The 21,088-nt window shown below is 40.6% G+C and overlaps 1 protein-coding gene across 4 annotated transcripts; it reads left to right on the forward strand.

Moving 5' to 3' along the window:
* The first annotated feature begins 1,304 nt into the window (after nucleotides 1-1,304).
* On the forward strand, nucleotides 1,305-11,726 carry MTX3 (metaxin 3). 4 transcript variants are annotated; one of them, XM_072359116.1, is made up of 9 exons: nucleotides 1,305-1,454; nucleotides 1,996-2,065; nucleotides 3,556-3,632; nucleotides 5,198-5,290; nucleotides 6,312-6,494; nucleotides 6,620-6,696; nucleotides 7,529-7,686; nucleotides 8,107-8,195; nucleotides 9,629-11,726. In XM_072359116.1, the coding sequence occupies exons 1-9, from the start codon at nucleotides 1,374-1,376 to the stop codon at nucleotides 9,701-9,703; spliced, it is 903 nt and encodes a 300-aa protein (XP_072215217.1). In that variant the 5' UTR covers nucleotides 1,305-1,373; the 3' UTR covers nucleotides 9,704-11,726. The 4 variants fall into 4 exon arrangements, with proteins under 4 accessions (XP_072215217.1, XP_072215218.1, XP_072215216.1 ...); XM_072359117.1 differs by having other exon boundaries at nucleotides 3,559-3,632; XM_072359115.1 differs by having other exon boundaries at nucleotides 3,559-3,632; nucleotides 9,655-11,726.
* Nucleotides 11,727-21,088: the final 9,362 nt, after the last annotated feature.

The following is a 21,088-nucleotide window of genomic DNA, read 5'->3' on the forward strand; positions in this document are numbered from 1 at the left end:
ATCATTTTCAATAACAACAATGGAATATTAGCCATTTCTTTTCCACTCTTGTGTTTTCCCTGAAGTACAAACTCCAGCTTAACTTACTGGAGGTTGGTATTGTGCATACAAATCAGAAAGTGGTTACTGGGCACTACTGTCTACAAGAAAGTTTCAGGAAACTTCTGTAAGGAATTTTTTCACAGGAATGCAAGACTGACTTTTTTTGTTATAGAAGATCTGCAAGTGAGCCCCAACTGCTAAAATATTTGTCCTGCTTATTTTACGTAAACCAATAATACTGTAGGTGTAGACAATACATAGTAGCTGCCAATTTGATATATTTTGTTTTGCAGAAGTGTCCTTGGCCTATGCAGATTCCAAGTAATGTGACTGAGGAGTTAGGAAGGAATCCCTGCTGCTTAATTTAGGTTTCATATTTTGTTCCTAACATCCATGAGGAGACTCGCTGTTCTTATGGAGTTTTATGGGTGACTAAAAACCAGGGCGCATAGGAAGTTAAGATAGAAAAGCCTTAATGCAAGTGAAATCTCAGTCAAGTACAGGTCTAAACCACAACCTTCTGTATTTCTGGTAACACTTAGGAGTTTGATCCTGCCACGTTTTCATTGAAAGGGTGTGTAGAAAGAATGTTTGTGACACAAATTTCACGCAGATCTGAAACCACAGATCTGATGAGGCAGGCAGGAAGAAGCCTTAAGAGCCCTTGCTCCCCTTCTTTGTGACCACCTGAATAGCGGTGGTCAGTGCTGCTTTTGGTTTGTTTGTTTTTTCTTATTTAAGGCCCAGTAATATTTTTCCCTGTGTAGGAAGGATGGAAACATCTTACTCGACTGTCCTTTAACAGTAAGTAGTACTTTAGCATGTGCGTGTGAATGTTGAAACAAAATGCAGGCTGATATATTAAGAGGTCCTCAGTAAAAACACACACTGCACTCTGTGGTAGTTACTTGGGCTCTCATAATTACTTGGTCAAAAACGGTATCACACAGATTTTCTCATTTTCAAAGGCAAATCGCTGACGGCTGCTCAAAAGCCGTCGTTTTTGTTCCTGTGGAAAGCCGTGACCTCGGGCCGCACAACCAGCCCGCAGAGCCGGGGTTCAGCCACGCAGTAATTTCAAGCAGTACATTTTGCACGGCGGGCGGCATCTCTAGGCAGGCTGACGGCCTCGGGCAACCGGGCAGCCTCAGCGCCGGGCCGCGGTAACAGAGCGCGGGTAGAAGCCCCCAAGCCGAGCACCAGCAACGCCCCCGAGCCGCTCCCGCCGCCTGCCGTTTTTCCCTCCCGGCGGTGCTGCCGGGGGCGCTCGGGCGCCGCCATGCGAGGGCAGTAGCAGCGCGTTCCCCGGGCCCGCGCTGCCGGCGGACAAGATGGCGGCTCCCATGGAGCTGAGCTGCTGGGGTGGCGACTGGGGGCTGCCGTCCCTTCATCCGGAGTCTCTGACCGTCATGGTAACGGCGGGGCCCGCCACCCGCCCCGGGAGGAGGGCGACAGGGAGGGAGGCCGCCCCGCGCCCGAGTGGCTGTGCCGGGCGGCTCCCGCCGGGAAGGCGGCGCTGCCAGCGAGGGGCGCCCTGAAGCCGGGCGCGGCCTGTGCCGGGTGCGGGGCACGGCGGCAGTTGGCGGGGCGGCGGGGGCCGGGATGTGGTGGGACCGAGCGGGGCCCGGGTTGTGCCCGCGGGGAGCCGCCAGGCAGGGGACCGCGCTGCACTGTGAGCGGGGGCGGCGTGCGCCGGCGTTAACGAGCAGCCCGAAACGATTAAATAAGTTTCGTCCTTCTTGGTTATTGCACGTTGCTGCAAGGAACTCTGACCAGAACCCTCAAAAATAGGAGCCTGTGTCTGGTTCAGAAGCACAGGTGTGCGGAGTGTTGGTGAATTTATAAAGAATTATTTAACCCAGTGCAGCTGATCGGAATGCTCAGGCCTGCTTTTTGGACTGCTGTCTTACACCTATATGTGCTGACTACATTATTTTCTGCAATCTGTTGCAGGCTTATGCTAAGTTCTCTGGTGCTCCTCTGACAGTGAATACTATAAATAATTCCTGGAGCACTCCAAAAGGTACCTTATTTGCATTTCTATTATAATTATAATCTTCATCGCTTTAGAAGTGTGACTTCTAATCCCAAGGTTTCTTTTTCTTCATTTCCTTTGGTTTTGTGTTCATGTTCTGTCTGTCCCTGTGCGGTTTACCTGTTTCCATTGCATATTAATAGGCATCTTTACAGAATCAAGTGTGATGATTTTGCAAGGGGCAAGTAACAGAAGATATAAATAGAATGCCTTAAAGGGCACTTTAGTAAAATGTGTATGGGTGATGATGCAGAGGAGACTCAACAAAGTGGTAATGCAAAAGCATACACCTGTTTTGTCAGGCAGTCTGAAGAGATGATACACTGAAAGCAGTTGAATGGAGATATTTATGTAGTAGTTACCAGACTTGCATAATGGAAGTAGCATTCTTTAATTACACGTGATTTAACAAGCTTGTGCAGGTGGAAGTAGAATATGAACCTGAAAGAGTGTAACTTTCATCAGCTTGGATATTTGGTACTGTGCTAAGTTACAGACGTTGAATTGGGAAAGGTAGCTGACAAAGTAGGTGCCAGAGATTTCTTTACATTGGATATTTCTACATATTGCTTATCAGTTTGCTCAGCATTTAGGTCATTGTGTTGGTGTATTCCAGACAAATAACGTCACTGCACAGTGAAGTAGTTTGTCACTTAAACTTACCATGTCTTTAACTTAGGCATTACTGTGTTCACTTAACAGTTGCACCTTTCACTTTTATTGTTTGCTGTATTGCTTTCCCTTAATGGAACTACCAAGAATTACTTTGGTTTACTTCTCCATAAGTTTTGCAGTTTTCTTCATGGGCAAGATAATTAAAATCCCTACCAGGAAAAAAAAAATAAAAATAAAATTTAAAAAAAAAAAATAATTAAAAAATCTAAACATTTTATAATTGATATTTTAGTAGTATTTAGCTTAATAGTCCTCTTGGGCTCATTGTGGCAGGTATCTTTTAAACGTGCTATAAGACAGCCTCTGTTAAAGAGATTTACTGTCTGCAGTCTTTATTTCTACAATCTAATGAGTAAAAACAGACTAATATGCTTCTGTATGAAGAAAATTCTTTGGTTCTGGAAGAGATCTTCTTTAGGCACTGGTAGCTTAATCAGTGGTTGCAGGTGGTAAAAATGGTTTAAGAAAGGCTAGGAAAACAATAGGATGAAAAAGGCCTAGAAGATATTCTGGTTGAAATCCAGGCAAGTAGCCTGGGTCTCAAAGTATCAGATATCTAGTATATAACATTGGCTTCAGTCTGGGCCCTTTTTAATGTATTATTAGCAAAGGCCACTGTATGCCAAATGTGTATATGATCTTGGTGGAAATCAACTACACATAGCTTATTTTATACCTATGTGTTGGGAAGGTTAGAGCATGCAGTGCAGGAAAGGAAAACAGATGAAGTGACTGATCACTTTCTAGTTACATGAGACTTGCTATATATGAGTTCTTTTGACTGCATTATTTGTGCCTTCTAGCAGATGTACCCGTCCTGATATCAGAAGACACTGTTATTTCTCAGCCAGCAAAAATACTAAACTTCTTAAGAAAGCAGGTATGTTGCCCTCAGAAGATTGATTTTCTCTACTTTGTAATGAATTTTTTGCATCTCCCACACAGATTGATACGGGTTTCTTAAAACCTGGAAACCAGTTCTGACTCACTGCTTTTCTATATTTTGTACACACATGAGAATTGCAAAATAGTGGATCATGGAGTGCTGTTTAAAAGTTTGGTTGTTATGAAAAATTTAAAAATAGGCACAAGAAAATTCTTCATTGGAAAGGACGACAGGCTAGCCTCAACTGAGCAGTTTCTCACTGAGTTTCATCATGCTGTTAATTATAACACTTTAACGTCATTGTAGCTTTGCAGACCTAGGAGATCACAGTTAGGGAAGTATAGTTTTAACTGTTCAAATGGGTAATCATCTCCTGGTGTTTTTTGTTTTTTTTTTTCTTCTTTTTTCTGAAGGATAACACATATGGTGTTGTTTTTAATCTATGTAGTTTTTCTGAAGCTTGTAGCATAAAAATGTCTGCAGGCAGTTCTTGATGCAATCATGTTATTGTGTAGTCAAATCTTGCCTGCCTTTTGTAGATCTCTCAATGTTTTATTCAAAAAGAGTAAAGCTACACTGCTTCTTCTCTTCATGAGTATAAAGATGCTTAATAAAGCACAGCATCATCATTTTTATTTCTAAGATGGTCATCCAGCCCACTGCTGTCTTTACATTGGAAATTCTTTTCCTGCCTAGTTAAGGAGACTATCTGATGAAAGGCAAGTTAGTGAAACTTTCTGTTTTTCTCTGGAGAAAGATTTAATCTGAAAAACTGAGCAATGTTTTTAAAATACTGCAGTTTCCTATCCATTTGAATACCAAGGGTTCCATATTGATGGAAAAAGAGCAACCTGTTTAAACTCCAAAGTATACCAGTAATATGCATGCTTTTAAGATACCTAAAAGTAAGGTGGCTCAATGCCAATTTTTTCCATTTCTAAATTAATGAAATTCCCAGATTACCAGCCCTTTCAGTGTACCTTAAAAGGTATTCATTGTTTGAATCAAAAGCTCAGGTAGCTGTAACAACATTAATTTAGCTGTATGTTTAATGCCTTTTATTGTCAGCATTCAATTTTTAAGCATATGAAAAGGTAATTAAACGACAGAAGTACTTTCTTTTTTTTAGTGCTTATGACAGCTTAAGTGACAGACGTGTCCTCAGAAATACAGGTGGGGTCTTGCCAGAGGTTTGCCTCAGCACTACATACTGAAAAGTTGCCTCCATGTTACAGGACAGTGGCTTGGAAAGCAGCGGGAAGTCGGCACAAGAGTTATTTTGGCAGTGGGAGGGCCCCAAAATCTTAGAATGGGAAAGTAGAAATGGAAAATGTTTGGAACTGTAACACAGTCAGTCTGAAGAACTGAAGGGAAACAACTGCAGAAAATGCATGTCTTCTGCTCAGAAAAGTACTGTATATTTAACAGCCTGGTAGCTGTTAAGTTTGAGGTTATTTTGGGTTGTGTTGATCATCTTTCTGGAAAGTTCCATGTAACACTATGTATAGCATGAGGTGGTTGGTGACTTTTCTTCTGTTGTTTTGTTCTTAAATTCACAGAGATACAATGCTGATTATGAATTGTCTGCAAAACAAGGAGCTGATACACTGGCTTATATTGCACTACTCGAAGAGAAATTGCTTCCTGCTCTGGTAAATACTAGTGAATACTTTATAATGGCTGGAATTTTATGAGTATTATAAGAGGTGCCCAGTGTGAGAGACAGAGAAGTTTCTCAGCCATAGTCCTGGCTTGAATGTATTTGCATTCTTAGTCCAATTTTGAAATTACTGCCTAGCAACTTTGAAGAAGAAAGAAGTGTGTGGGAGGTGTGAAGTCATAATAATGAACTTAAGAAAGACTTTTAAAATGGCACCTCTGAATGTGGTTTTTTTTTTTCTTAGATAATTTTTGGGAACAGTATCCTGCAAACAGCTTATTCTGGCATTTCTTTGTTTCATGAGGCTTTTTGAAAAAGCTTCAAGTAACGTGGTATGGCTGATGTGGGGTGCAGAGCTCTGAAAGCCTTTTGAGCTGTTAAGTGGGAACTATTGAAATACCTACCACCAGTTCATTTTTTGGTTCAGTAAATAACACATGGCTGCTCGCCCTCACCAATTTAGTATAAGTAAGTTATAGTTATTAAAAAAGGCTGCAGGCACTTGATCTGTTTAATACCTTTGACTTGAACTTATGCAGGAACAGGTACTTATAGCCAGGTGGTGTCATGGGTAGCATCTTCAGTTATCCTGCAAGGCTTTCAAATTCATATTTTCCTAATACATCTTCATTTTAAAATGTATGTAAAATTTCAAAAGAAAATTCAAAATATTTCAAACTTGATCCTATACATTTACAACTTATGTTGTAATACAGTTTCTCTGTACAATATATGCATGTGTGTATATATGCATGCGTGCACATAGCACTGTGTGCAATTTTGTGCATGTATATATAAGCGTTATCTTTTTATTTAGGTTGAAGGTAGCTCTGTGGCGTTAATTATATACCATTAAACTGAAAGGATTAGTATAATCCTGTGCAGAGACTTAATTGTTTTAAAGTACGATAATTCCTTTTTCTCCTGTGACAAATCTTACTCATTATACTTTTAAGAGAAGTCTAATGTTTTTAACCCAGATTCCAGTCATCCTCTTCCTTGTGTTGATATAGCTGCACACTTTTTGGGTTGAGGCTGAAAATTACTGCAGTGTAACAAAACCATGGTTTGCCTCAAGGATTCCCTTCCCACTAAGTTTGTATCTGCCTGGAAAGATGTCCAGGGAAGCACTCAACAGGATCTTGCTGACAAGAGGAGGCCCTCCTCTCTACAGTCTCACTGAAGTGGAAGCACAGGTACTTGTTGTATAGTAAAGAATGTGTCATGAAATAAACTAGCACACCATGATAATGGTGTACAATAGTGTGTCAACTACTGTTTGCTGCAGCTAGGGCTCTTAAATGATTTTGTGTCTCATCAGATATACAGAGATGCCAAGGAGTGCCTAAATCTCCTGTCAAAGAGATTGGGAACATCTCAGTTTTTCTTTGGAAACACGTGAGTGTGCTTTCTTTGTTTATACTGTTGGTGTTTGCTGTTGTTATTTTTCATAAACAAGTGCCATGACTCTGTGAACACTTAACACTTGTTTTTTTAAATCTGCTAGAAGGTTACACGGTGCTGCACAATAGTTTCACGATTCATACACTGCTTTTTCAGTGGCCTTTGGAAGCAATAAGTCCAGAGTCATAAAAAGTGCTGCATCTTTCCATGGGGTGGCAGATACTGCCTACATCAGCTCATATAGCATGTTTAATGAGTTAGGGTTCTGGGTTCCAGAGAATTATTCTCTGGCCAGTGCTGTGACTGCTTGTAGAAAAACTACCTGAAGCGTGAGGTGTTACCAGGCTCCTTGGGAAGATGGCATAGGTCTGAGAAGGCTGCTCTTGCTTGTGTACATAGAACAGGAAGCATATATTGCCAAGGTAGCACCCAATAAGGACAATCTCTTCCCTTCGCCAGTGAAGTTAGACCTCATCATGTGAAAGGATCCTGTTCTACTGGCATGTGATTTGTCTGCTTGTCTTTTGTAATGTCAGAAATGTATTCTAGAGTGGATTGTTTATCAGTGTGCATGATACATGATTCTATTTTAATGCTAAAGCAACTATTTCAGTTTATCAGTATGTCCCTAATTCAAACATTCTGAAATCATTAGATAGTGTGTTCAAAGTGTCTTTTAATATCTGATAAATGCAATGCCTGAAAATCTCCGAAGATTCTGTCCTAAATTTTGTCTGATGTATACAGAAACTGGTTCAGTTCTGGAGGTCTTGGTGTCTTACCTCAGTCACACTTGGGCTTTGTTCTTTTTTGACATTCTTTTCAGACCTACTACCTTGGATGCCTTTGTGTTTGGTTTCCTTGCGCCAGTTTATAAAGTGTGCTTCCCTAGAGTACAATTACAAGAGCATTTGAAACAGCTTACCAACCTGTGTCGGTTCTGCGATGATATTTTGACCTGCTATTTCAAGTTAACTATTACAGGTAGGTTGTGTTTCTCTTCCACTTTTGCTCACGTATAATCTGTTTGAAGTAGTAGTGGTGGTTTCCACATTTGAACCAAAGCATAGTAAGGGTTTGTAAATTTGTGTTGGAAGTTCTGTGGGGAAATGATGTAGGGAAGCTTCCACAGTTGTGCAGAAAGGATTGAAAATTATAGGCAAGGCTTAATTCTCAGATTTAAAGCCTGTCATGCCTTGGCTAAATCCACTTGTATCTGTGGTACGGCTCATGCTTAGTGTTTCTGTTTCTCTGACAAAGAATGACTTTTCCATTTAAATTCATCTTAGGATAAAAAATACTGCATGAACTTTTCTTCCAATATTCATTTGTTTCTTTCTTTTTAAGAATGTAAAAGCTTTTGTAAATACCTTTTCAGTCTTCATCTTTCTGCCTTCACTCTAGGCCATTCTCCATCTGGACAGGATACAGCAGATGCTAATCTGCAGAAACTCACACAGCTTGTAAATAAGGAATCCAACTTGATTGAAAAGGTTACTTTTGCTTCAGTCTCTTTAATATCCTGCTTCTTTGTGGTTATTTGTTCACAAATACTCTTACAACTGCAACGGTACAACGAACATTATATTTTAATTGTCTTTTCTAGTGAGTTACTTTGTATAGAGACAAGGGAAGAAAATAATGTATTTTATAAGAAATTAATTGATGAAGCCTTGTATGTAAAATATTTTTACTACAATCAGTGATGCCCTTGCAAGTGCACGTATGAATAGTAAAATGTTGTCTTTCCACAAGTTCATCTGCCATGTGAGGGGGATGCAAGTGTAATGATCAGAATTAGAAATGGTCTTGCAAGACCTCAGCACGAAAACTTACGAGCAAAGCTCTGAAATTGGCCTTGTTGATATCAATATCCCAGTCTCCTTGCTCCCAGCTGATTTCTTACAGTCACTGATGTACAGTCCTTCCTTCTCCTGCTTCCATTCTGCCTTTTATTCCTGCATTTCCAAGGCTGTGCTTCAGCACCTATAAGAACTATGCAACTTATGTTAAAAATAATTACGAAGAATTAGTTTACTGATGCAAGGACAGAATGCACTTTCTAAAAAAGATCAGTCTATCAGATGGATCATTAGTTATGTACAGCTTCTGCAGCATTTGGTACTGATTGTATCTCTTTCTGGTACTGAAGTGTAGCTGTGAAAGTTTTAAAAAATAGGCTAAGTAGACATTTATCAGCCATGGTTTATGTAAAGCTGATCCTAGGAAGTAGGATGGACTAGGCAACCTTTGGAGATCTCCCCCATGCAGTCTTCTGTGATTCTGCTTATTCTGTAGTAATAAATCTTTTTTTTTGTTTTTTTTTGGTACTGCAGTACACACAGGGTATTAGATGGCTATCCTATGAAAAATATAAAATGTTTATATTCAGAGATTTATTTTAACCTGTGTTTGAAAAGATCACACTATAATCTCTTTATTAAATAGTTTTTGAAATCTTAGCTGATCTAAATTCATCTAGGATCTCCAAAGCATTTCTAAGTTGAAAAAAATATTTCTTCCTGTAAGGTGCTGAGCATGGAAAAATACCCACTTTTGTTAGCAATCTGACTTTTGATCTGCTTTCTAGTAGTGTTTGGCTATTGTACAAAATTGAAACTGTGACCTCTTAGAAGAAGGCAGCAGTGTTGCTTTGTTTGGTAATCTTGAAGAAATGAATTGAGCAAAGCAGAAATGTACCTGTTTGTTTTATGTTTGTCATATGCTCATGGAATGAATAGCAACACTTAAAGCAGATTTTTGGGAGAAGAAAGGAATCAAGATATTGTTTTAGGTAAAATAAGAAAGGCTAAAAGAAAATAAGAAATTTGAGAACAAAACAACCCAAAAAACAACAAACCAGAGTTCTTGATAGGAGTCCTGACAAATAGACTAATTGTGTAATTTACATTCTGCTGTTTGCCAGATCCGGCTCTCATTATTTCTCTGCAGATGGATGACAACCTTCGTAAGAGTCCTCAGCACCCCCCTCGGAAGATAACAACGCTCAAGCTTGCTGCAGGTGGAGAAGAAAGCAGTCCACTGAATCGTTTGTCACCTTGACAGCTTTTGTTGCACACGCACATTTGCTTGCCTTCAATTCTTCTGAATATCACAGCAATTTTCCTTATGAATGTGGTTTTACAAGGGCAGCATCTACTGATGGTGTCAAGTAGGGAAGAAACACAGCTTTACAATGTCCTGTCTGTTATTTTTAAGAAATCTAGTAGTTTGGGCTTACTACACACTAAGCTAAAACTAAAGTATTAAACCAGGGGCTTATTCCTGCAGGCACTAACATGATTTTGTACAGCAGACTTTGACTTTAGCAGAAATGTTGACCAAAAGTTAAAATGCGATTTTTGCAAAATTCCAGTGCATTTATAGAAGTTTCACTGTTGTTTTAATTTATGGCTTTTGATTTACTGTTATCACATTATAGCATGTTAGTGGGTATACTGTTCTATCTTTCCAAAAGCTACAAAGTCTAGTTGTAGAGTTGGCAGAAAGGCTGGAAGAGGATGAAGTATTGCCCCTCTTTGCAAATGAGAAGTGAAAAACAATAACAGGAAGTTATATACTCTTTACAGTACATTCATGAACACTCTTGTGTTTTAAGGGTGTTCTTATTTTTGAAAGCTTGCTGAGCTGTACTTTAACAGGAAATGTTGAGAAGCGTCTGTGCCATGAAGAGTACAGTGATTGAGAGTGCTAACATTTCACAGATAACTCATAGAATCATAGAATGGCCTGGGTTGAAAAGAACCACAATGATCATTTAGTTTCAACCCCCTGCTCTGTGCAGGGTCACCAACCACCAGACCAGGCTGCCCAGAGCCACATCCAGCCTGGCCTTGAATGCCTGCATGGATGGGGCATCCACAACCTCCTTGGGCAACCTGTTCCAGTGAACTCATATTAATTCTACGTGAAATGGGCTTAACCTGTGCACAGGATAATACAGCAGGCCAGAAAACTGTAAGTCAAAATTGCATAGGACTGGTGGTGAGGTGGAGAGGTTTGATTTGCTCTTATTAGGCTGAGTGACTTGTCTAGTAAATATACTGTGGTTCTGGATTGAATTGAACCAGTTAGACTTTGTAAAATAGCCAGTTTAGGCTTTTGCATTTTTTGCAGATACCTCTAACTTGTATTCTAAGCACTGTGGTTCACTGAGAATTAATATAGGACACCTAAATTTTATTGTTTGACAGTGTAGTTCAGAGTTCTCTGCAAACTGTAGTGCGTTGTAGTACATATTTATTCAGTATAATTAAGGAATTTGGGTCTCATTACACTTCTTAGTAGCAACATTTCCTGTTCAATGGACCCAATCAATTCTGTCACAAGAAAGCTGCTGTAATGCTGTGTTGGTAATGTGGTAGGTGCTTCACGAGTGATGTTATCAGAATTAGTTAAAGAGATTGACCAAAATGGCAGCACTGGGGATATATAATTCTTGTGACTGTATGGGATGACTCTTCTGATTTCTTTTTCTATATATCTATATTTTTTTTCTGGCAGAATCAGGGTAGTCTCTTAGAATCCCTTTACTACTAGTCACATTTGAGATACAAAGTTAAATTATTTACTATTTATACTGATGACTGTAGATTGTGTATATAATGTTCTTTCAGATTCTGTGTAAGGAATGTAGTAAACCTCAACATTTCCTAATTATAACTAAAATGTTTGGTATCTAATGAGCACTTTAAGGTCTAAACTTTTGCTCTGATTGGAATATTTGTTTCAGTGATTTTGGAATTAGTTTAGCACATGCCCATGATAATTGTGAATAAACTGACAATCTAGTACGTATAAAAGTAAGTAAAATGCTTGAATTCTTTAATGCTTGACAGTTTAAGTGAGATCAGGTCACACTGCTTTTCAATGTCTTTTATTTATGAACACGGATGTGGAGAATATGCCTTATTTGTTGCTGTTGTGAATACATACACTGAGTCTTTAAAATCTCTTTGTGAAAGGGTCATTGTTCCAGTATTAAAATTTTAGACATTTGTTGGAGTTTTGGTAGTATTTTTTAATGCAGACTGTCAGGTTTTTTGACTTTCTTTTCCCCCCTACTTTGTACAAAGCTTTGCTCTTGTGTTTGTTTTTCTGGTTTGTTTTGGTTTTTTTTGTGGATGAGGCAAACTGCTGACTGTTAGAATTTGGAACAATGTAATGTGTTCTTAATGTCTGACTTAAATATTAGTTACAGCTCAGTAGTAACCCTTTCAAGACAACTGTTTTTCTGGTGATATTAAGAAGCAGAGGTTTTCTAATCCTTTAAATGTGAGCCTTAGCCAATGTGACAGCACAGTCTGCTTGGCAGTTTCATTCACTGGATGGCAGAGGACAGTGGGGCTAGAACAGGCACTGTGTGCAGTGCTGTACACAGTCCCAGACAGCCTGTGTGGTTGCACAGCTGTGCGCTTCATTTCTTTTTGTCCAATCAGAATTCAAAATCAGACGCCTTAATATGGAAAGTGTAATCTTTGGTCTGACAACCCAGACTCAGCTTTTAGATTATTGCTGTATTTGTGTACCAGCATTTTGTAGCTGGTTAGTTAGGATGCCAAAAGTGGGATCCGTTTGAGTAAATGTAGTTATCTGCATTGAAATAAGCCAAAGCGCATTCTCTGGCTAATGGAGAAAGGTGGTGTTCAGTTGTCATTTGCATTGTTACAGTAGATACCTAAAATAGCTAAGTGAGTTCAGTCTTTAAAGTGTGCATCTCTACTGAATGTGGAGGAAGCCTTAGCTTCCTACTTAGCTGCAGATCCTTACAAAACTGGATGAAAACTGGCTGCAGCAACTGACTTCCCAATATTTGAGACTGCAGATGGTCTGCAGGTATAAGCAGTCAGCACTTCTGGCCAAGCTGTGGTGGAGCCTTGAGATCATCACATGCAATCTGCTTTCTATATAGAGCAGCTGCTTGTTGTACATACTGCAGCTCTGCACTCTCTGAATACTGTTAGGGTTTTCCTGTATGTGCACAATGTTCGTGCACATATCTTTGTGTTTCCATTGTATTGATGCTACCACAGTAGCTGGTAGGCCTTCTCCTCTCTGCCCTCCTCTTGGAAGGTGAAGACTGGCACAGGTTATTACCTCTCAAGCAGCCCATCCAGCCTGCTGCACTTTCTCTTGTGGAGAAGGCCGCTGGCTTTAAGGGAGGTGAACTGCTCTGGCAGGTTGTAAATTTAACACTTCTACTTGTAGGCATTCCTGTATTGAAAGCTTATGTGTAGAAGTCTTTGGGGCTATTCTCTGTCTCTCCATGAGCTGGTTGTGGGAATGGGCAGATGCCTTTAATGTTTCCAGGTTGTCTTTATAAATGTCTTTTTCTCTCCTTTAAAATACTGTTGGGATATGTTAGTCTTCTACATACACTTAAAACATTGCTTCTACTAATGAAGTTTAGCACTACATTAAGGGAAAAAAAAACAAAAAAAACAACGCCTGATTGTATTTGATTCCTGTCTAAAGCAGTCTCTGGACTCAACTGAGGAGATTTTCCCTCTTGCCTGGGTTGTTCTTGGCATTGCAGTAGGAATCCTTCATACATATATTTTTTTTCTTCTTTTTTTCCCCGTGCAGAAAGGCTGAGTAGCCTTTTACATAGTGTGACAAACTATGATGTAGCTCAAATCTGACTAGTCTATGCTGTTGATAGGAAGAAATCCTAACATAAAGGCTGTGTCAAATAACAAAACACTCTGTTGAAAAATATTTGCTGTTAAAACCAACAAGCTAAAAGGCTCCAGTTTCACAAATAATTGTAGCCTGTTGTTAATGGTTAGCTTGAATCCATAATTCCTCTTAGTGCTAACCACTGCCCATGAGGTGATGAATTTTGATGCATGTGCTGATATGTATGACTCTAGGATCAGGCCATTGAACACCACAGGTGGTATTAAAAAGTCCTGCAGGGGGCTGGTCAAAGACCAGAGCATATGACTAGCAGTTTTCCACCCAGAATCCAAACACTGTTCTCATACAGCCCCAACTGGGCCAGTAAACATGCTGCTTTCTTCCACCCTACTGGTCCAGGCATTTTGGCCATCACAGGTGCACCAGTCCATGTTGCTGGGAGCTGCTTGGAGTGTTCCTGTGGAGCGGCAAGCAGTTTCAGCTTGCTCAGTGTTTTGACCCCAGGCCATGTGAGGGAGCGTCCCCAGGTAGCTTTGCATGGAAGGGAGTGGGCATATGAATCTTTGCTGGGAGAGGTGAGAAGTTGTTGAATGTAGGCAGGTGGTGGGATTATGAAAGTCATCTTCACCAGCCTCCAGTCAGCAGCGTGGTGGGGGAGTCCATGTTTTTCTCCAGGTTTTGAAGAACAAACAAAGAAAGGGCTTGTTATGCATTAGACCAGTCTGGTCTATTGCGCTACCAGATGAGCTAGGTTTATTGTAAATTTCACTGAAAGCTAAGCTGAGGGTGTGAATTAACAATGGAGCAACTTGAATACCACAGTAAGATCTTGCAGTAAATGTGCCTATAGCAAGAGGCTGTTCACAGTGCTATTTAACTTCCTTCTGCTCCTTCCCTCTCACTGAAGCCGTGCGCTTTTTTTCATCGTGAATGTCAGTGTTCCACATTTTTCTAAGTGTTACATGTGAGCCTGTTGGTGATCTACTGTTACCAAAATACAAAATGTTCCAGGTTCTTAATTTAAAGCAAGAGAGTAGAGAAGTTGCACACCTTGGGTTTCAAGCTCGCTCATTAAGGGGCTGCAGTCACTTTGGAAGCAGCCAGTTCTCAGCTCACATTTGCCAAGCCTTTTTGATAAGGCAGCCTGTCAATCCTCACAAACACCTCACGGATTTGTTTTCAGGAGTGTAGAGGTGAGGGAAGGGAGTATGTGAAGTGTGAGTCTGCAAAGCTATGACCTACATGGAACAACCTTTAAGCAAAGGAGATGGAAGTCCAGCTTACTGTGTTCTGGTTTGGTTTCTTTTTTTTGTTTTTTGCAGCAGTGGGTGATCATTTATCAGTTATTGCCAGCTGATTTATCTGTTGGCACAGTGGCAGTTGTGCAAGTGGTAATAACAGCCATGTTGGGAACTGCCCTTTGCTAGGTGAGGAACAGACTGTTTTTCCATACTGTGCTGTAAACAGCATCCCCCTGCTGGCCCTCTCACTTTGATGCATCACTCCATATTGACTTCCACAGAGCTGTTGCTGCCTACCTAACTTCTTATAGGGTTTTTGGCACTTGCAATTACTTGCTCATGTAGGTAACTCAAACAATTTACGCTCATGTTCTTTTCCCTACACTTCCTCTAGTTGTTTGTATTTTAAATGCTAAAGTATGACCTCTCCATTTTTTTTTTTTTTTCCTTACTGCAGCAGATTCACCTTGCCTTTGAATGCTGTAGTGTCAAAGAGTCCGATGCTAAAGGGAAAATTCTTAGGTCTCTGCAGGTTCCAGCTATGGGGAGACAAGATCAATACCTGCTAAAACCAGGCCCTGGTATGTCCAGCTCAGGATTCCCCAACAAGATTTACATCTAGCTGTGGTCACAGTGAGAGGCACCTTTAGGAATTCTTCAGCAGCATGTTCTACCACTCAACGGCAGCTGTGGGGAGGAGGAAGAGCTGCAGCTCTTCCAGGCCAACAGTGGATCTTCTGCTGAAACTTCTGTTGGAAAAAGCATCTTTTTTGATCTTCTGTATTGTTCAGAATAGCAAATAAATAAATAAAAAAGTACTGTTTCAGGCAGGAAGAATTGCTCATACCCAGATAGGAATTTGACAAGGAAGGGAACTGATGGATGTGGGAGAGGTTTAAGTTTGTCTGGAGTAGCTATGCTCTTTGATTACAAGGGAAGGGGACATCAGCTCTCTGCCCGTAACTAAGGAAAATAGAAGTCATCCAGGCTGTGGATATGAGCCAATGGACTAGTAGCTGTTCTGCAGTGGGCAGTGATACCTTATTTTCCCACAGGTTCTTGAAAGGCACTGTTTCCACAGTGCAGGATGTGAAAAACTTGGAAATACCCTAGACTTTCAAGGGGCAAGAAAACAGGTTCTCATCTATCTTCTTTCCTAGTGGCTTAGTAGGATTATTCTGTTTATCTGGCCTCCTTGTTTTAACTGAATCTGTCTGCTGTCTTTCCAGAAGTGTGTGATGAAATGGTGGTGGTAATCGGTGGCACCCCATGTGGGGAGCAAAGTGACACACTCCAAAGGGCTGAAGCAGGAAAGACGCTTGCTTTTGTTTTCTTTCTTTGTTTTGTTTTTCCTCCCAAGTATGTTTTGTAGTCAGTATGGTTCCTGATAGCTACCAGACTGACTGCTGTGCAGGCCTTGAGTGCCATCTCTGAGGTCTCTGTGGTGTTTGCAGCCCTGCCCAATAGATGTCAGGTGCCACCAGTGATTCCAGGAAGAAGGAGGGTTGCTGGGTTCACGGTCCTGCCATGAATGACAGTGAGAAAAGCCAGCCATGAACCCCACTTCTCCTGGTGTTACCTGTTCTGTTTTCTCTCTGGTTGGCCTTAGATCATGCTCAAGTTTGCTCAAGTCAGTCTGATGTAGAAGGTCCCTGACTTACAGTAGCATGTCCCGACACTGGCATTGAGCTCCCATTTGCTCTCCTGAGGTCTCACTAGTCTAAGGAGGACCTGGCCTTGCAAGCTGTTCATGTGACTGCTTGTTGGGCTGAATTTGGGAAGATTTAACGAATGTTGAGATGTTCCCATTATTACTTTTACATCTTTTGCCCTGAAATTTTGTGACCAGCTGGCAGCTGAACTGAAGGCAAATACAGATAGCCTTTCTTTGTCTTTGGATATCTGAATTCACCCACAGGCATGGAAAGCACCACCTCTGAACCAATCTTGATGCAGACTCTATATGAGAGAGTCTGGAGTATCGGTGACAGAAACTGAGAGCACTGACCTGTACATTTCATAAAGGAAACTAGCTCAAGAAGAGTCCATAGCAGTTTTAGGAACTTGTGTCTAATGGTAAGTGTAGATGTTGAAAAGAATATTTGCCTGGTGTGTTTTCCCTGTTGTCGGGATGGCGACAGTTCTCTGCACTGCTTCTTGTCAGTGCTTCACGGCTGGGCTCCTGAGTGGGCCAGATTCCTGTAAGGAGGCTGCTGAAGGCTGGGTGACTCACGGGGCTGCAGAAGGGGTGGGTGTTCCTGAGGAATAAGGGAGGCTAATTTCCAGGGGTGGATGAATGCACACGCTGAGTTTCTAAAGTGGTTTGTAGCCTGGAAAACCTTGGCAGAATATGAGTTTGCTGTTTTATCTGGCAGAGTAAAGGACGATTTCCTTACCTCCTTCACAGTAAGGACATGTGTTTGTAGAAAATTCTTGCCCACGCCTGCACATGACTGTTCTCCACACTCGAATTTTTAACCCACAGTTTGGGCATCCCAAATTCTTGCATGCCTTTTGGTTTCTCGTGCCTTGCAAAGTCTGACATAAATGAAAAACCAATTTTGAGAGGTGCTTTGTTCACCATTCGAGTACAAAATCTGTCCAGTGGAATAAAGGGAAACATCTTATTTCCTGTATCATAAAATGTACACTTGGAGAAAGAAACAATACATGCCAGAATGACATCTGCTCTATGAATTGTCAGGCTATAAAAAAGGGTTTTTGACAGTCTCAGAGCCTTCATTGTTTCACTGCATCTGCTGCTCTGTTAAAGCATTACTGAAATTGTATAATGCCACAAGGGGGAGGGTACAGAATAAAAACAGACTGCATTTCTTCCAGAGACCATTTGAATGAAATAAAATAGGCTACACTCCTGGAAGTTACCCACAGGATGCAAACCATCTGATTTTCATTGAGCAATTAGCTGCTAGTTCTTGACAATAATGATACCCTTTGCATTCTCTTTCAGTCGCTTCAGTGTGGTCTGAGATTTTAATAACTTTCTTGAGTGTTTTCAGTTTTAGTAACACGTCCTTCCGTAGATGCCTCCCTTGGGCTTGGTTTGAGGTAATTTCCACAAAGATGTAGGTAATTCAGCATATGGAGGTGGCACACCCTTTAAAGAATTGATGTATATTCACTGTAAGATTTGCCTGCTTTTTTCTTCTGACAGCATCTGAGCATACATTAACTTGCCTCTATTTTCTCCATGTTTTTACACAATTCATTCTTCCCTCAGGCCCTTTGAAGAAGCCTTCGGTGCTGTTACAGGTCAAAGCACTAAAACTGCCTTCAAATAAATAACATGATGTGGAGTAAGTGTTGTGCTGCTTTTGCTCCTTCAGTCTTTGCCCCCAGTGGGGTACCTTCCCAGTTGCTCAATAGAGGAGTCCTGCAATAAGTTACCAGTGACCTGAGGTACACCATGGGAAGGTACCCCACAGTTGCAGGTGGGTGTTGCCTTTCAGGAGGAGAATCAGCTGTATTCCCGGGCTCTTCATTATCATGCAAATGAGGTTATAATGAGCTAAAACTGTTTTTGTAGATAAAGGAATGCACTTCATTTGTTTAACTCTGTAAAATGATGTAAGTTTTGACATCAGGCACAAACCTTTAGGAGAGGATTTCTGAAAGGGAATATGATCGCTTGCAGCTGCAATGTTATTACCCCTACAAAACAATATGCACTAAGGACTTCTCTACATTATTTTTAACTGTGTTTTAACACCTCTTCCCCAATGTGCTCCTACATTGAAAAAGGCCAAAGAACAATCCTCTGTGCTTACTTAGGTCTTTCTGAGCCACAGGAGCTATCAGCTGGGTACTGCGAGAAGGTTTTCCTAAGGTTGACTTCTCTGTCTCCTAGCATGATGCGCAGTTGCAGCGCTTGTAAGACTGACTCCCCACGTAGCCCACAGGAGGCCCAACTGCTGCTGGAATCATTTTAACCCTATCTGAACTGTACTCAGCACTGGTGAAAGCCTAAATAAATAAATTGCAGCGTGCACTACTGCTACTCAGAAATCACAGTGCAAGGGCTAAAGAAGGCTACTATACTGGGAGCATGGTGCTTCATCAGAAAGAAGTATGTCTGTAAATATGAGGGCAGGATCCTGCTCAAGGATCTGTTCACATCTACATCATTACATCAGACGAGATGTAATGCCAGTGTCCATATTTTCCAAGGTGTGCAATAGTGCCTCGCGTTAAACGTGCAGTCGTTCTTCAAATGCCTCAGCACAAGACATAGGTACTGTGAGTACCAGAGACTTAAAATTCTGTTTAATTGCTTAAAAGGGCTGAACTGGGCCAGAACTGTGGCACAGGTATATATTCTAGACTGTTTGTTCTCTGTTGAATTAATACGTTAATTCTTTTCTCAAGAATATTTAATGGTAAGATTTACCCAGGGCTTCTGACAAAGTGACTCAGAGAAAGAAATAAAAAGATTATGTCTTGATGGAAGCATTTATCTTGTTACTTCGTAATGAGTTAATTCTTGTCCTTTTAATTTCTTCAAATGAAATTAGTTTCGCTAGAGCATAAGTGAATTTGATTTTCCTTCCTTTTTAAACCCTTCATCCAAAAACTGAACACAGTTGTGACTTCTATGAAGAGTCAAGTGCATGAGGCAGAGCTGTGTTTTTTTTGTTGTTGTGGTGGTGGTTGTTTTGCTTTTTCTTTTTCTTTCTTTCCCAGAAGATATTTAAAAGTATTTAAGGCTTTGGAAAGAACAGCAGAACTTTGGTTGCTGTGGAAGTGCCAAACCTGATGATGCCTTGTCACAACAACTACTCTGAGTTCTCAGCAAGCCTTGAGCACGGCGGCTGCAAATTTTCCCAGGAAACAAAATGCTGGCTGTCATAATACAAGCAATTATCACACTCTGCTTCTGTTCAGATTCCAGAAGTCATGTTCTCAGTCATATTAAAATTCATTGCGTGTTAAACAAAGATCTACTATTGTATGTTGATGTGGCCAGCTGATCAGGCCATAGGTTTTATGTCCCAGAAGTAAGCTGAAATGTACTGCCTTAGAAAAAAAGATTTATTTCCTCCTGAACCACTAACTCCATAAATTATCCATACGCCACCGACAGAACTTTTTACAGGCACTAACACCCATGGTAAGTTTTAAAAATGCATTGTAAAGGTCGTGTGACAAAATCAGATTTCGACTTTGTAACTCCATTAGTATCATGGGTGCTTGATCCTTTCCTGCAGGTCCGCTTCCCAATAGACTAATGAATACAACTTACACCTTATATATTCATGAGTAGTAGTGATTTCTGTTTGGGCTATTAATTGAATCATTGTATTGATTTTAACTGACTGAGAATAAAGCCCTTTCACATTTTCAGCAGTGGAAGTATTTGCCCTGTAAAGGGAAGCGTGCAACTTATTAGGCATTTCACTTTAAACAAGCAAGCAAGAAAGCTACCAGGCTGCATCTTCTACTGGCTGTTGATCTCTACTGATGTACAGCTTTTGCTGAGCTTCTGAACTGTAATCAGAAACCAAATACACCTATAAATTGCGGAACAAAGGAAGGCCTTCTTGTTGGCTTGCAGTTCAGGTGTACTCAAAGATGAGTCCTAATTTTCCTTATCAGCAAACAGGCTTTGCGCTTCATAAATCTTGAACAGTATGTCTCTCAGAGTCTTGCTCAAGGAGACTGAGCTGAGAGGCATAAAGTTTAACTGGTGTGGGGGCCAAAGCAAGAATACTAACACTTCTTTTTAGTTGCCCAAAGAACTACTGTGCAAACAAAATCTTGCTATTACTTCTCCCTCTCTCCTAATTGATCAGAAATAATAAAAAACATTCCAGCAACTTTTGTAGAAGCCTTTCCCATTGGCAGGGTAAAATGGAACTGAAGATTTATTTTGATACTCGCCAGTATCAGTAAATAACCTACCATGAAAATTAAATTTTCTGCTCTAGACATGAGACTCTTTCATCTATGTCATCTCTCTTCAGCTGTGATTTTAAATACTGCACTGAATAATGCAATATCTTCGTAAAACTATATTTCCTTAGGCTCTTTCCCCATACTCACCACTACCGTAATTAATGCAGCTGGCAAGGACTAGCAGGGACTGATAATGGTTAACCTCTACAAATCTTTGCAGCACGCAGGGTGCCTGCTCCTGTTTGAACCACTTCTAAAACCTGGATAGTAGACCATCTGTTCCTAGTGTTTTCCCAAATGAGATCCAGAACAAATAACATTTTGCTAGCTCTATAGCAGAAACCACAGTGGTGCTCAAACTTCAGTTTAATGGCTTTGAAGTCTTTAAAACTGGATCAGTTAAATACACAATGTAGGTAACATGCACACAAAAGCATTTAAAGCTGAAAAGTGAAAGTGGCTCATTATAGCTGAGCCTCCTATTCATTAACAATTGGTGAGCACTTCTTTATTTGCCCTCATTATTGCATTTTGTCAAGAAAAGATGTTACAGGATTTTATCTAAGAGGTGG

Source organism: Excalfactoria chinensis, chromosome Z (assembly GCF_039878825.1).
Source record: "Excalfactoria chinensis isolate bCotChi1 chromosome Z, bCotChi1.hap2, whole genome shotgun sequence".
In the NCBI taxonomy this organism is placed as follows: domain Eukaryota; kingdom Metazoa; phylum Chordata; class Aves; order Galliformes; family Phasianidae; genus Excalfactoria; species Excalfactoria chinensis.